Source organism: Oryzias latipes, chromosome 7 (genome assembly GCF_002234675.1).
Source record: "Oryzias latipes chromosome 7, ASM223467v1".
Classification (NCBI taxonomy): Eukaryota; Metazoa; Chordata; class Actinopteri; order Beloniformes; family Adrianichthyidae; genus Oryzias; species Oryzias latipes.
In genome coordinates this window covers 21,150,288-21,163,197 of record NC_019865.2, presented here as the reverse complement: position 1 = coordinate 21,163,197, position 12,910 = coordinate 21,150,288, and the positions used below count along the sequence as shown (strand labels likewise).

Below are 12,910 nucleotides of genomic sequence, written 5' to 3'. Positions count from 1 at the left end.
CTGGCATCCATATAACGAATCTTCTGATTGGTCGATGTGTCCTCGCGTGCCATCATTGATGGTCAGCCAGTGGTCCTGATGCGGTATCAATGGAAGTTCTCCAGATATTCCTCTGCACCGACAGTGTTTAAACGGCCAAACGCGGACTCGGGGCGGGGGTGACGTTGAAGGGGATAAGAACCCAAAGGAAAAGGCTTCTGCTAATGCTCTGAACGGGTAAGTTTAACCCCGGAAAAGGTACAGGGGTCGTCTGTGGTGATGGAAGCGGGGGACGCTGGGTAACAGCTGCCGAGCATCTCCAAACCAAGAGGGCTAAAGAGGCAGAGAGCAGCGAACACCGCAGACGCTCCGGCGACATTTAAGAGGTTTTATTTCCGGGGCTCGCGCCTCCCAAAAAACACACAGCAGTGTTAAAGCTGCGGCTGTGAGTCAACTCCTGCTGGACGACTGCAATGCGGAGACAAGCATACATTAGAGTTCAGTTACATGCATAAAGATGCATCTGGACCTCGTTTTAATACTGACCTGCAGGCTTCCTATGCACTCATTTAAATCAGCGGAGATCCAACTGGGGACTAAATAACTAAACATCCTTTTGAATTCAAACATTTAAAGTGAACCCTGATTCTGACATTTCTCCTTACATGAAGGGTTATAAAAAGATTTCTGAAGGTCTTGGGATCAATTTTCACAAACCCTTTCCAAAAATCAGAATATCATCCAAAAGTGTATTGCTTTCCCTAACTCAGTTTCGAAAAAAAACATTCATAGAATATAGTTACTACCCACTCTTTGACTGATTTCAAGTATTTATTTGTTTTTACATAAATTCAAGCTCATGAAACCCATGGATAAAAGTTTTCAGAAAGTTAGAATACTGTGGAGAAATCTGCCAACATTTTGCAGGGCATGAATGGTTTAAACTAAGTTTCACCAACTAATCATCTACTACACTCAAAGCCCATGCACAGGTTCCACAGATGTCATTAAATTTGATCAGATTGGTTCTATTGTCTCAGTTTGGTTCAATATGGTGAAAACTTCAGATGTGATAACTATCCAGGAGCCCCCTGCTTCAGTTCATTTCCTTAAAAAAAACAAGTGTTTGTAAAATGTTGTTTAGTGTTGTTTCAGACTACTGATTCCCTCTGTAGTCTGGGTAAGCCACAAAAGTTCTTAGCTAAGAAGGCTGGCTGTTTACAGACCGCTGTGTCCAAAGCAGATCAGTGGAAAGACAAATGGAAAATCAAAATGCGGCTGGAGAAGATGCACCAGCAAAAGAGACAACTGTGAGCTTCAGCTGATTATCAGAAGGACACGATTCAAGAAGCTGCAGACATCCAGAAAGAATGGAATGGAGGAAGAGCTTCAAAAACCACCACTTTCAGACGCATTCAGGAGATGGACTACAACTGTCGGGTTCCTCGAGTCAAGCCACTTCTGAGCCTGGACCAACAGAGGAAACATCTCAACTGGGCCAAGAAGAGGGAGGACTGAAGTGTTGGCCGGTGGTCCAAGCTCCTGTTTTCTGATGAAAATAAAGTGTGTCTGTCATTTGGGAATGAAGGTCCAAAAAGGTTTGGAGGGAGACTGGTGAGGAGCAGTCCAATCCAAAATCCCTGCAACAGTCTATCAGAATGTTCCAGAGGACTTCATGATTCCTTCTGCTGAGGATCTGGATGGAGATGCAGATTTCATCTTCCAGCAGGACCTGGCCTCTTCCCAGACTACTGGAGGATTTAAGATGGACATGTCATGTAGAAAATACTGTATTTTGACAGATTTGATGTGATCATAATCTGTCTTCATCTTTTTGCAAAAACTTGGAAATAAATGGTGATTTCTTCACATTATTGGGATTTTTTGAAATCTTGTTTTTTATAAGATGAAACTCCAATTTATGTCAAATTGAAAAAATACTTGAAATCAATTAAACAGTGGGCCCTGAATCTAGTTTAATATATCGAATGGAATTCTGGAAATAAATATTCCATGAAATTCTAATTTGGAAAGGGGCTGTAATTTCCCAAAATGATTAATGCATGCAAATATAAACATTTAAAATTCTTTTTCCTCTAAATGAATATTTTAGTTGCTCTTTTTCACACGCTGTTTCTTCCTAACTCCTTTTTAATTGCTATGGTGTGAAGTGTGATTCACTTGTGGTTGAAGTTACTGGATTTGTTTGCAGACTTGCTGTCACTCTGCATGCTGGGACAGTGAGTGTAGCTACAGATCCGTGGGCTTACAGCATCTGTTTGTTTACCGCGGCAACAAAATTCACTCAGCTTTATTGATCTATGCAAATAACACAAGCTCTGTCTCTACTGCTGTAAAAAAGAGCGGGATCTTGCTTCCTCCAACTCTCCAAAGATGGGAGTGTTCAGCCGGCAGAAGTTTTTCCAGGAGCTCACTCATGGCTGCCTGCTGCCAACAGCTCAGCAGGGCCTGGAGCAAGTGTGGCAGCTGCTGGTTATCTGCCTGCTTTGTCGGCTGCTCTGGATGTTTGGTAGGAGTGCAGTTACTGTCGTCAGGTCTGTGCTGTTTGGACAGAAACCAAGCACGGCTTTCTCCCCATCAGGTCTTCCCGCTTTTGTGAAGCATCTGGGCACGGTGGCTGGAGGTTTCTACACCCTTTACCTCTTCTTTGAGCTCCACATGATCTGGGTGGTGCTGCTCAGCCTTCTGTGCTACCTCTTTCTCTTTCTGTGCCGCCATTCCACCATTCGAGGCACCTTCCTCTCCATCACTGTGCTCATCTACCTTCTGCTGGGGTAAGACACTCCTCTTTTGGGTATCAGGTCATATTTTTATGTTCAGCCAAATGCAATCACTCTTGTTCAATTGTTTAGAGAACTGCACATGATGGATACTACCAACTGGCACAAGATGAGAGGTAAAAAAAAAATCCTTTCTAAAATAATGTTCTGCCTGAGCATTCTTATATATACGTGGAGTGTTTTTTAAAATTTTATTTGTTGTCCCCCAGGATCCCAGATGGTGGTGGCCATGAAGGCCATCTCTCTGGCGTTTGACTTGGACCGGGGTGTGGTGACCAGTGTCCCCTCACCCCTCGAGTTCATGGGCTACATTTATTTTGTGGGCACTGTCATCTTCGGCCCGTGGATCAGCTTCAGCAGCTACAAAGAAGCTCTAGAAGGACGTAAGCTGGTAAATGTATTTCAGTATCTCATAGGAACGCAGACATAGACTCTATATGTAGACGTAAGGTGTTTGTTTTGTGTTTTTTCTCCTGCAGAGCTTTCAATGGCTTTTAAAAGTGTCACTCAGTTGGATCAAGAGCCAAATCTGCTTGGTTATTTCCAACTGTGTGGCTCCCTACCTGTTTCCTTATTTCATACCTGTCTATGGAGACAAGCTGTTAAGAAGGTGGGAAAACTAGTCAAAGTCTGTGTTAAATCTATGGATTGTCTCTATAAAAAATTTTTTATGGGTGTTTTCACAGCAAGAAGAGGAGGAAGGTCAGGTCAGTGACATCACTTTTTTGTTATAGACATTATAGACATCTGCATGCTTCTATGGTGGCCCTGAAGTCCAAATCACATGAACAAATCACTAAAGGCAAAAACATATGAAAGATCACAATGATAATTAATATAGCAAAACCAAAAATAATAAAACATTATGTTTTAGTACAAAAACTTTTTTTGGAAAACAGAAGTAATTTCCAGAACTTAAAATTGATGTGGCTGTGGTCAGAAGCGTAAAGAAATATTTTCTGTCAGAAGATATAGCCATACCAAGTAACTTCTGGTTGAAAAGGTGAACAAACATCATCATCCAATCAGGGATGTTCCACAATACCTAGCTTTTCTAGTTTCTGATGTTGATTAATTTTTTGACATTTTCTTTTGATTTCTGGAAATTACTTTTGTTTTCCTGAATGTAGCCACGAGGGGGCCCAAGACGGGGTCTCATTGTGCTGGTCCCCGGCCCAGATAAATACAGAGGGTTGAGGCCGGAAGGGAATCCAACGTAAAAGTTTTGCCAAACCAAATATGCGAATCAGACCTGTGGTATCCATACTGGATCGGTTGAGGACCGAGTTAACAACGACCACCGGTTTAGCTTCTAGAATTTTGTTTTGAATCCTTAAATTTAATGTTTTTATTATTTGCTTTCCTTTTTTTTTATTGCCATTGTGATCTTTAATACGTTTTTGCATTGAGTGATATGTTGATGGCATTTGGGTTTCACTCCCATTGACCATATGTGCAAAAGCTTCACCTGCATGTGTGTGCTCATGTCACCCCCTCAGCCCCTCCCTGTGCAGCTACATGTGTACCAGGACATCATTCTCACCCTATCATTTAAACATTTCCTCACCTTGAGAAATTTGGTGAGACATAAACCACAAGGCCAAAAAAGAAAACATTTGCTCCAACGTAAAGTATCAGTAACAGCTATTTTTCTATTTTGTTGCATCACAGAGGGATGCTGGCTAAGTAAGTCCTTTCCTCCTGTGAAAAAATGACTTCGTTTTCAGTTAAATGACTTTTTAATGCAGCCCTGCTTCCTTCTTTCCTGGTGTCCTCCTATTAGGTGGATGCTGGCATATGAGAACACAATGTCTTTCCACTTCAGCAATTATTTTGTTGGCTACTTGAGTGAGACAACGACGACGCTTGCAGGAGCGGGCTTCTCTGAGGAGAAAGAAAACCTCAAATGGTCAGAGGTGCACATGTACTCTGAGCTGACTCAAACAAATGTATTTATTCATATTTTCCACATCCAAATGTATTTTATTTTGTAGGGACATGAGTGTCACCAAGCCGCTCAGCATAGAGTTTCCCCGCTCCATGGTGGAGGTGGTGACGTCATGGAATCTGCCCATGTCTCGCTTTCTGCACACTTGTAAGTTCTGTAGTTTATTCCTTCATTTGTTTGAAAAATGAATTAATCCCTAAAACACACCAATAACTGTCGTGTTACAGATGTTTTTAAGAGCGCGCTCAGATTTGGGACCTTCTCCGCTGTCATGTTGACATATGCAGCCTGTGCCCTTCTGCATGTGAGCCATATTCTAAACTCCTGCACAATTCATCCATGTTGTTTAATCACACGGTGTCTGTTGTGATTTTAACTGTTATGAATTTCAGGGTTTAAGTTTTCCTCTCGGGGCAGTGCTGATATCTCTGGGGTTCATTACATACATTGAACACGGTAGGAGATATTCTAATATATTTTTAAAATATTTCATAACAGAACCTTCCATTTGCAGAAAGTGCTCAGCTCTGCAGTAAGAATGAACTGATCCCTTTTCTTCACAGGGCATTCTGTTCGCTGCAGTCTATAATTTGGCTTTTAGGCTCAGAAAGGAGCTCTTCCACTTAGCTTCATTCTCATGCTTTGGTCATTTTTTTATGTTTCAGCATTGCGGAAGAGGCTTGCAGTCATCTTTAATGCATGTGTGCTGTCAAAGAAATGTTATCCAAGCTGCAAACACAAGAACAAAAAGGTAACTTATTCCAAGCAATACAAAGGAGACGTTCACACAAATTATTTTAAACATGAGAGCTTTTTAGCAAATGTAAAAGCAACTTTAAAGACCCACTCCAATGAAAATCATGTTTCTGGACTTTTTGACATGTTCTTGTGGCATTTTTCTAATTATCTGGACACATATTAAGAAACAAACTTTAAATCGCATTTCTGAGTATTTCTTTATTCAAATTGCTGTAAATCAGGAGCAGATGAAAAAAGAAGTTGGAAAAAGCTTGCAGCAGTAATGTAGAAGCTACAATCGACTGGTCACAAACTCCCTGCTCTGCACCATTCTGATGAGAAGACAAATCAGACAAATAGATCCGCATACCTTTTTTTTTTCTTTTTTTCATGCGAGCTAGAATCTGGCTCAAAACTGTATGGCTCCAATAGTGTTCGCCACTTTTGTTGCACCGGTAATGTTAGGTTGGGGTTGTGAGGGGCTGTTAGTTAGCGGGAGAGAGTGTGAACAAAGGCATGATGGGAAGTCATGGCAAGCTTACTCTGCATCAACTTACTCCTGCTCACAACTCTGACGTGAATTTATAATGAACCAGTGCCGCCCTGGAAAATGACCACCGTGAATGCTTTAAAAAAAAGATCAAATGATGATTGGAGAAAACAAATTCTAGTTACTTTAATTAAACAGCATTACATTTTACTTTTTAAATCTAATTTTATTTGCTGAGCTTGTATGTTGTTCAATTTGTTGGTTGTTGTGAGAACCTGTGGACTTCTAGATTGAAGCAGTTGTAACAACGGTAGAAGCAACTTCAATACAAACGTGAATATAAACCAACATGAATACAGACTGATGACCTTTATATCTTTTTTAAGTCCCTGAAATAATCATATGAGCTGTTTATGTTTTCTATTAACCAAACATGTGAGCTCCAAAGATCAATCATCTCACCGAACGTCATACTTCTATTTTTACATACAATATGTATGTATAAACAATACATATATAAAACATTCCATTCATAAAATTCATTTAGTTAACATCATATTTCTATTCTATTTAATTTAAAGTATCCTGTTTTTATTTTATTTTCAGAATTTCTTTTCATTTTTGTACGCTGTTTATTTTAGATTTACTGTCATGTTTAATTCTGTGTTGTCGTATTAAAAAAACACAATCTAAGTCTTGTTTTCAGTCCAATGAATAAAAAATTTCTCATTTATTCCACCATGGGAATGTGGCACAAATGTTAGAATCACTGGTTTGTTTGTTAAATGAGCGTTCTAAACCTTTTTTGGGCATATTCTTGACTTTTTAAACCAAATATACAAATTTGTAAAGAAATATTTCAATCTAAACGTTCAGACATTTTAATATACATGGGAAAAGATTAAAATACTTATTACTATTTTATATTCATGTTTTTAAAAGTTAATTAGATTTGACCTCTCTCAGTAAAACATTTTTTGTTTACAAATTTACGTAATTGGCAGAAAATATATCCGACTCTCAAAATGTTTCTCCCAGAAAATTACCGGTAGTAGGAAAATAAAAGTATGTCTAAATTGCCTTTAAGTTTAAAATGATGTGCACTTAGCTGAGCAATGCTCCTGTGTGCAAAACTGCATCAAAGAGTAGTCACAGTCATTTTTGGAAATCAGAGTTAGTGGTGCACTTGACCTCACCATGGCAACCTAAGCTACTTCTTGGGACTCACAGGATGGACATTTGGCAATCGACAGCCTCTCTGTTTTGTTAACACACACAAAGACGGCCAGAGACACAGAAAATGCAGCAACTAAATTCATTTTAGGAGAAATATTTTACTGTTAGATCCACATTATACAGGATGAATATCGCTGCAAGCTTTTCTTTTTATTTATTTTTTTCTTTGCTTTTTTTTTTTGCTCAGATTTATTTCTTGCAACAGTTTTTATTTGTTTCAATGTTTTTTGACATTTCCTTCCAGAGCACAAATACAATATTTTAATTCTTTATTCACTTTTTCCCATGACTGACCATAATATAAGCAGTTCAATGTAGAACACATGTGGGCCTTCAATCCTATGTCAGTCAATGAGCTTCAGCTGAAATGCAGAAGCTGCAGGCATTTCCCACATGCAGAGCAGATTGTGGCTGGATTTTAAAGAATCAAAGGCTGGATTAATCATGACCTTAAATTTCAAAATGCAATATAAGAAATCATAGAATCCATAGATCTATACATCTCTTTTGTTTGTAGCAACAAACATTTTTCTGTTTCATTTTTGATTAAAACAGTTTTTTATTCATCACTTTTCATAAGCAAATGTGGTTTGGAGATAGAAGATTTGGAAAAGAAACGCTTTAATTGAAATGAATAAAGTTGTGAATTGAATTGAATCAGATTGAGTCGGGAAATGGGCAATTCCATCAACAATCCTTCCAGGCTCAGAGTCCAAAGAACAGAGAAGCTTAAGTGGAAGCAGTGATCCATTTTATGAAAAAACAAACATCGTTTTGGTTTTAATTTTCTTTTCTATTAAAAGGGTTTGATTATACATTTGTGTTTTTTCAAATAATTTCTGTTCATTCATCCTGCTGTAGACCGTTATTTCTTATGTTGTGTTTTTATGTTTATTTGTAGGAGCTATGGGTGTATATGATTAACATAGCATTCAGTGCTTTAGCCATGCTTCACTTGACCTACCTGGGCTCCGTGTTTAACTCCAGTGTGGATTACATGGAAGAAGATGAGGTGAGATTATATTGTTGGGCTGATTTCTTTACAAACCCAGCATGAAACAAAAATCCTCCTACCATTAGGTTTTGCTGCTGCATTTTTGGGTAATTTCTTCATGATTTCCATCTGTTTTAAATCTCAAAACCTGCTGAGAATAAGTCTTATTTTCATAAAAACTTGCTGTTCCCTGTAGGACGAGATCACCCATCACACCGTTCAGAAGTGGTCCGAGCTGAGCTGGACGAGCCACTGGGTCACTTTTGGATGCTGGATATTTTACCGCCTCCTTCTCTGAAAGTAAGCGATGAAACTGGAGTGAAGGAAGCAGTAATCAAGAGAGGAGAAGTAGGTTTTCCACTTCTGCACTGTGACTTTATCCTCCATCAGACCCAAGAGTACACATGCAGCCTGTCAACAAACCAACATGTAGTGTTTAAGTTGGGTTACACATTGACTGGGTCATTTCCTCTTCAAGCCTGGTGGGGGACTGGTTCTGATATACATGAGAAGACAGCATGTGGTGCCATCTTTTCTGTCTCTGCACCATCCCCTCTGAATCTGAGCCACAGTTATCAAGCTCTCCTGTTGTGGGTACTGATATCTCACCGTGAGGCACAATCAATAGCTGTCAGCACAGTGGAGATCAGCGGCTCCTTTCTTTACAGACAAGCTGGAGAGACTGTTTGGCTGAAGTCCTCCAGAGGTTATGTTCCCTCATCCCAGCAGGTTTAGAGTTTAGGACAAACTTAGTTACACTTTTTAAACTGCTTACACCCGAACCAAATACCAGAAAAAGTATGCTTCTTCTGACTCTTCAACCATTGTTCATTATCTGTTTGGACTTACATAAAAGAAACACCTTACAGTTTTACTGTGGGTCAATGTTTGTTTAAAAAAATTAAACAAAATGCAAAAGTCAGAGGTGGTAAATAAAAAAAAATATTAAAGGAAAGCAGCTTCTGGAAGCACAGTTAGGAACGATTTCAGGAAGTCTCTTTCCTTTAGGTAAATTATTAGTTAATAATAATTCCTTTAGAAAATATTTTTTTAAGTTGTGTTTCTAAAAAGTAATTCATCAAAATTGAATTGAACTTAGAAGAGCAATAGCCATTCATCAAATCCACAAATGTATTTACTTTAAAGCAATTCTTGATTTTGTCTGGCAAAAAAATGCTTTTCTGTTCTTTTTTATTGAAAGATTTCATAATTGTTTTAATGAAAGCTACATTTTATTTTTTTTCAGTTTAAATAACTGTTCATGTGAAACCAGTTTTAGAATAAACGTTTGAAAAAATGAACTGTTATTTTAGTTGTAAATCAAATCAAATTGGGAAATTGTGAAATGAAATGAAATTAATTGAATAGCTTGCCAGTGATTACCAGTCTAATATTTTAATTAGATTATTCTTTACAAAATGTAATATAAATTTGCAGACATTTGTTTGCATGTTGCCCTCCGAATCGCCAGCCACACTGTTTCATTACAACACTTATCTTTTTCAGCTTTTCTTTTGTTGATGATGAGCCAAATTTTACCTTTCAGACATAAAGTTTCTCATCTAATTCCTAAACTTGTTGTATAGAGACATTTATGGTAAAGTGTAAGTTCTGTTAATGCAACAAGCCCAAATCATCATACTCCCACCACTGTTTAGAGGGAAGGGCCTTTTTCCTGCCAACCCTTGCAAAGCTTAAAACCTATTCTTGAGTTTAAATACATCTTAAATTATCTTAGAACTAAGCAATAAAGTAATTTCAACTTGAAACATGTATGTATTTATGATCCCAACAGAACCCTGTAGAATCAAAGTTTTTTTTGTTTTTAGTTTTTCGTTTTTTTGCTCACCAGTGGAACGACATAGTTTGATTGAGAAGTTAACCAGCTGGTTCCTAAAGCATTTACAGTCTTACTTTGGATGGTGCATTCTAAATTAATTCAAAATTATTTTCCCAACTTAAAATAGAAGTCAGTTTCTTTAGATTCAAACTTTGTTGGTATGTTTTTGGTTTCTGCACCCACCTGAATCCTTTAAAATAGTAAAAAACCAGGTTTTGATGGTTCAAACACCTTCTAACATTAGGTTATACCTGGATGTTACATTATTCTCTTTTCACAGCTTTCTATCCAATTTTAAACCAACCGGAAGATTAACCTGTTTTCCCCTCTCCTGCTTTTGATATAATTTCAGTCAAAGTTCAACCGAACAAAGGGATCCGATTGCTTTGTCTCTTTCTATTCATATGGTACACTTATTAATTAATTATCTAAAAATATTTGTAAAAATAACAGAAAACATTTCAAACATTCATAGACGAATGAGCTTAAAACATAAGAAGGCATCAAGATGCATTACATTTCTTCTTTTTTTTTTTTTTTACAAAAACATGTTGTTGATTATCAATCTTTTGGGGGGGGGGGGGGGGGATTTGCTAACCATAAGAGATATGTGAGGATTTTTTTCTTTTAAGATAACATTTTTTAGGAGAGCAGATCTAGAAAAAGTCTTCCTTTGAAATAAAAAGAGCACAAATAGGTTACAAAGCAGCAATTCCACTCTCCCTTGTATTTTACTTTTGAATTTAATAATAAAAAAACGATAGAATTAGAAATGTTGATGGGTATGTGTTTTGATTGTGTTTTTTGTTTTTGTTTTGTGGGATTTTCATCATGTTGTATGCCTTCATTTAGAAAGAATATACCTTTTTAAAAAAATTTCAGTGACAAATGAAATCAGGGTATTAGACAGTACTGTGTAATGAAAAATTGTTAAAAATCCCTCTAATTTTGTATGGAGATTAAAGTAACATTTCACAGTCTGTACAAATTTTATAATTTGAATGTTTGATTGGAAGAATCTGTATTAGTGTCACCAATGTTGCTTATCAAAGATGGCTTTTAGCCTTAATGTTTTCAAAGGTTTGCATTCCCCTTTCTTGGAATAAGTGTTGTAAATCTTGCTCTAAGATTGTACCACTTGCTTTGGTTCAGTGTTTTGTCCCTGTACATGTGAAGACACTGGTTCCCCTGTGATCCTTTTTATACAATTTTATATGAAACTTGAGTTCTGTCGTTTTTATTTTTTGTTTTTAATTAAACTTATAGAGGTGTTTGGCTGTAAGGTAAACATAGAATAAACACAGAATGCTGTGATAAATAGCTTTTTATTTGAATAATCATGTACAAAAGTTGTTTTTGCTGTTTGACAGCGATGATAACAAGGGTGGGAGGGGTTGCCTCACTTAGAGCTGAGGTCTCCTCTAACCTGGAGTCTGGTTTTAAGCATCCCGTCTGACAGAGAAGACAAGGGAGGGCCTGGCAGAGAGATGGAGAGTAACAGGAGGGGGACAACAGAAGATGATGGATGGAGATCAGATTTACTGTCCGCCTCTGTGGAAGAACTTTATTGCTGGGCCACACATCAGTTTAGTCTGTAGCTTCATGGCCAGTGACGGGTAAGGAGTGGTCAGCCCTGTTTTCCCAGAGAACCGTCTCGTTTATGACGACAAGATCCCAGCAGTGTCTCCAAAGCCATCTTCACGAATGCTCTGAAATTACTGCTTCTCTCCCTTCGGCTGTCCTGCACAGAGATTTAATTAACCCCAACAGTTTTATTCAAAAAATCCATTTTTTTAGGCACACGTTTGATTTGCTGAATTCAATTGGGACCTTTACCTCCTTGCTTCGTGTTATCGTCTCCTTTCTGATCACCTTTCTTCGGCTGTTCTTTAGGACTCTGAGGTTGCTGTCAAGGTAAGGGGAAATCGAGTCAGGAAAAAACAGCTGGACAAATAACTTTCTTATTAGTTTAGGAGCAGAAATAACTTTTCTACCTTGGTGCTTGACTTCTTGTCCGATTTGTTACCTTTTGTGGAATGATTAAACATTTTAAATTACATTTGTAAGCATGTCAATTTTCCAATAAAATTTTAGATTAATCGCAAATATACGAATTTAAGAAGGGATCTTTACCTTTGCCTTTTGTTCCTGGCATTTTGTCTGTGCTGTAGAGTTGATGCTCTTATTTTATTTAATATTTCTTGGAGAATGCAGTGTTTAATGTGCTGCTCAACTCGGTCATTTATGCTCCCGGCTTGTGAATGGTTCTGGCACTGGGGCCCCTTCGAGAAAGAGCTCTGTGAACAAGCAAAGAGCCCTGTCAGCTGAGCAGCATTGCCCTCAGTCCTGCAGGTCTATGCTGAGCCAGGCGAAATCTCCGAGCTGACCTTGTAATACTGCCATCGTGATCCCACTGGAACTGTGGGTGTTAACCAATTGAGCATGACAGGAGAACATTGTCGTTACTGTAGAAACAAGGTAGCTCTGTGTTTAACCTTTTTCTTTCATTTAAACCTGGCCATGGATCATAACTTTTTTTTTCATATTGATCAGGCTAAAATTGAAGATTTCTGTCCTCAAATACCCAAACCAGAATTTAAGACACATTTGTCTATTTTTAAACTGTTTTCTTGTACTTTCTTTTAACATATTTTTTTAAAATGCCATTCATATAACTTCTTTGTTATCTTTATCAGAAAACTTCATCTGTATAAATTATAAACTGTTTTCTTTCAAGTTTGCTGAAATTGTGATCTAAATTATCATTCTAAGCTTACTTTGACACCAATAAATCTACTTCTATTAGATCAAAATACATCCTCTAAATTACATAGCCTTTTAATGGAATATTTCATGTTAAAGATAGTTTGGCTTTTTCTTATAT

General features: G+C 37.7%; 1 protein-coding gene and 1 long non-coding RNA gene across 3 annotated transcripts; one reads left to right on the top strand and one right to left on the bottom strand.

Moving 5' to 3' along the window:
• The first annotated feature begins 46 nt into the window (after window positions 1-46).
• porcn (porcupine O-acyltransferase) lies at window positions 47-10,608 on the top strand. Of its 2 annotated transcripts, XM_011477474.3 has the most exons (15): window positions 47-216; window positions 2,342-2,509; window positions 2,582-2,774; window positions 2,853-2,896; window positions 2,990-3,171; window positions 3,260-3,390; window positions 3,467-3,487; window positions 4,452-4,466; window positions 4,564-4,689; window positions 4,775-4,875; window positions 4,956-5,032; window positions 5,121-5,184; window positions 5,394-5,479; window positions 8,094-8,204; window positions 8,383-10,608. In XM_011477474.3, the coding sequence occupies exons 2-15, from the start codon at window positions 2,374-2,376 to the stop codon at window positions 8,482-8,484; spliced, it is 1,389 nt and encodes a 462-aa protein (XP_011475776.1). In that variant the 5' UTR covers window positions 47-216; window positions 2,342-2,373; the 3' UTR covers window positions 8,485-10,608. The 2 variants fall into 2 exon arrangements, with proteins under 2 accessions (XP_011475776.1, XP_004070991.1); XM_004070943.4 differs by lacking the exon at window positions 4,452-4,466.
• Window positions 10,609-11,332: 724 nt separating this feature from the next.
• Window positions 11,333-12,289, bottom strand: LOC101167119. Its single transcript, XR_177410.3, has 4 exons — window positions 12,160-12,289; window positions 12,021-12,052; window positions 11,863-11,932; window positions 11,333-11,767 (listed from the first exon to the last, which is right to left on the bottom strand). It is a non-coding gene; the product is annotated as an uncharacterized LOC101167119 (long non-coding RNA).
• Window positions 12,290-12,910: the final 621 nt, after the last annotated feature.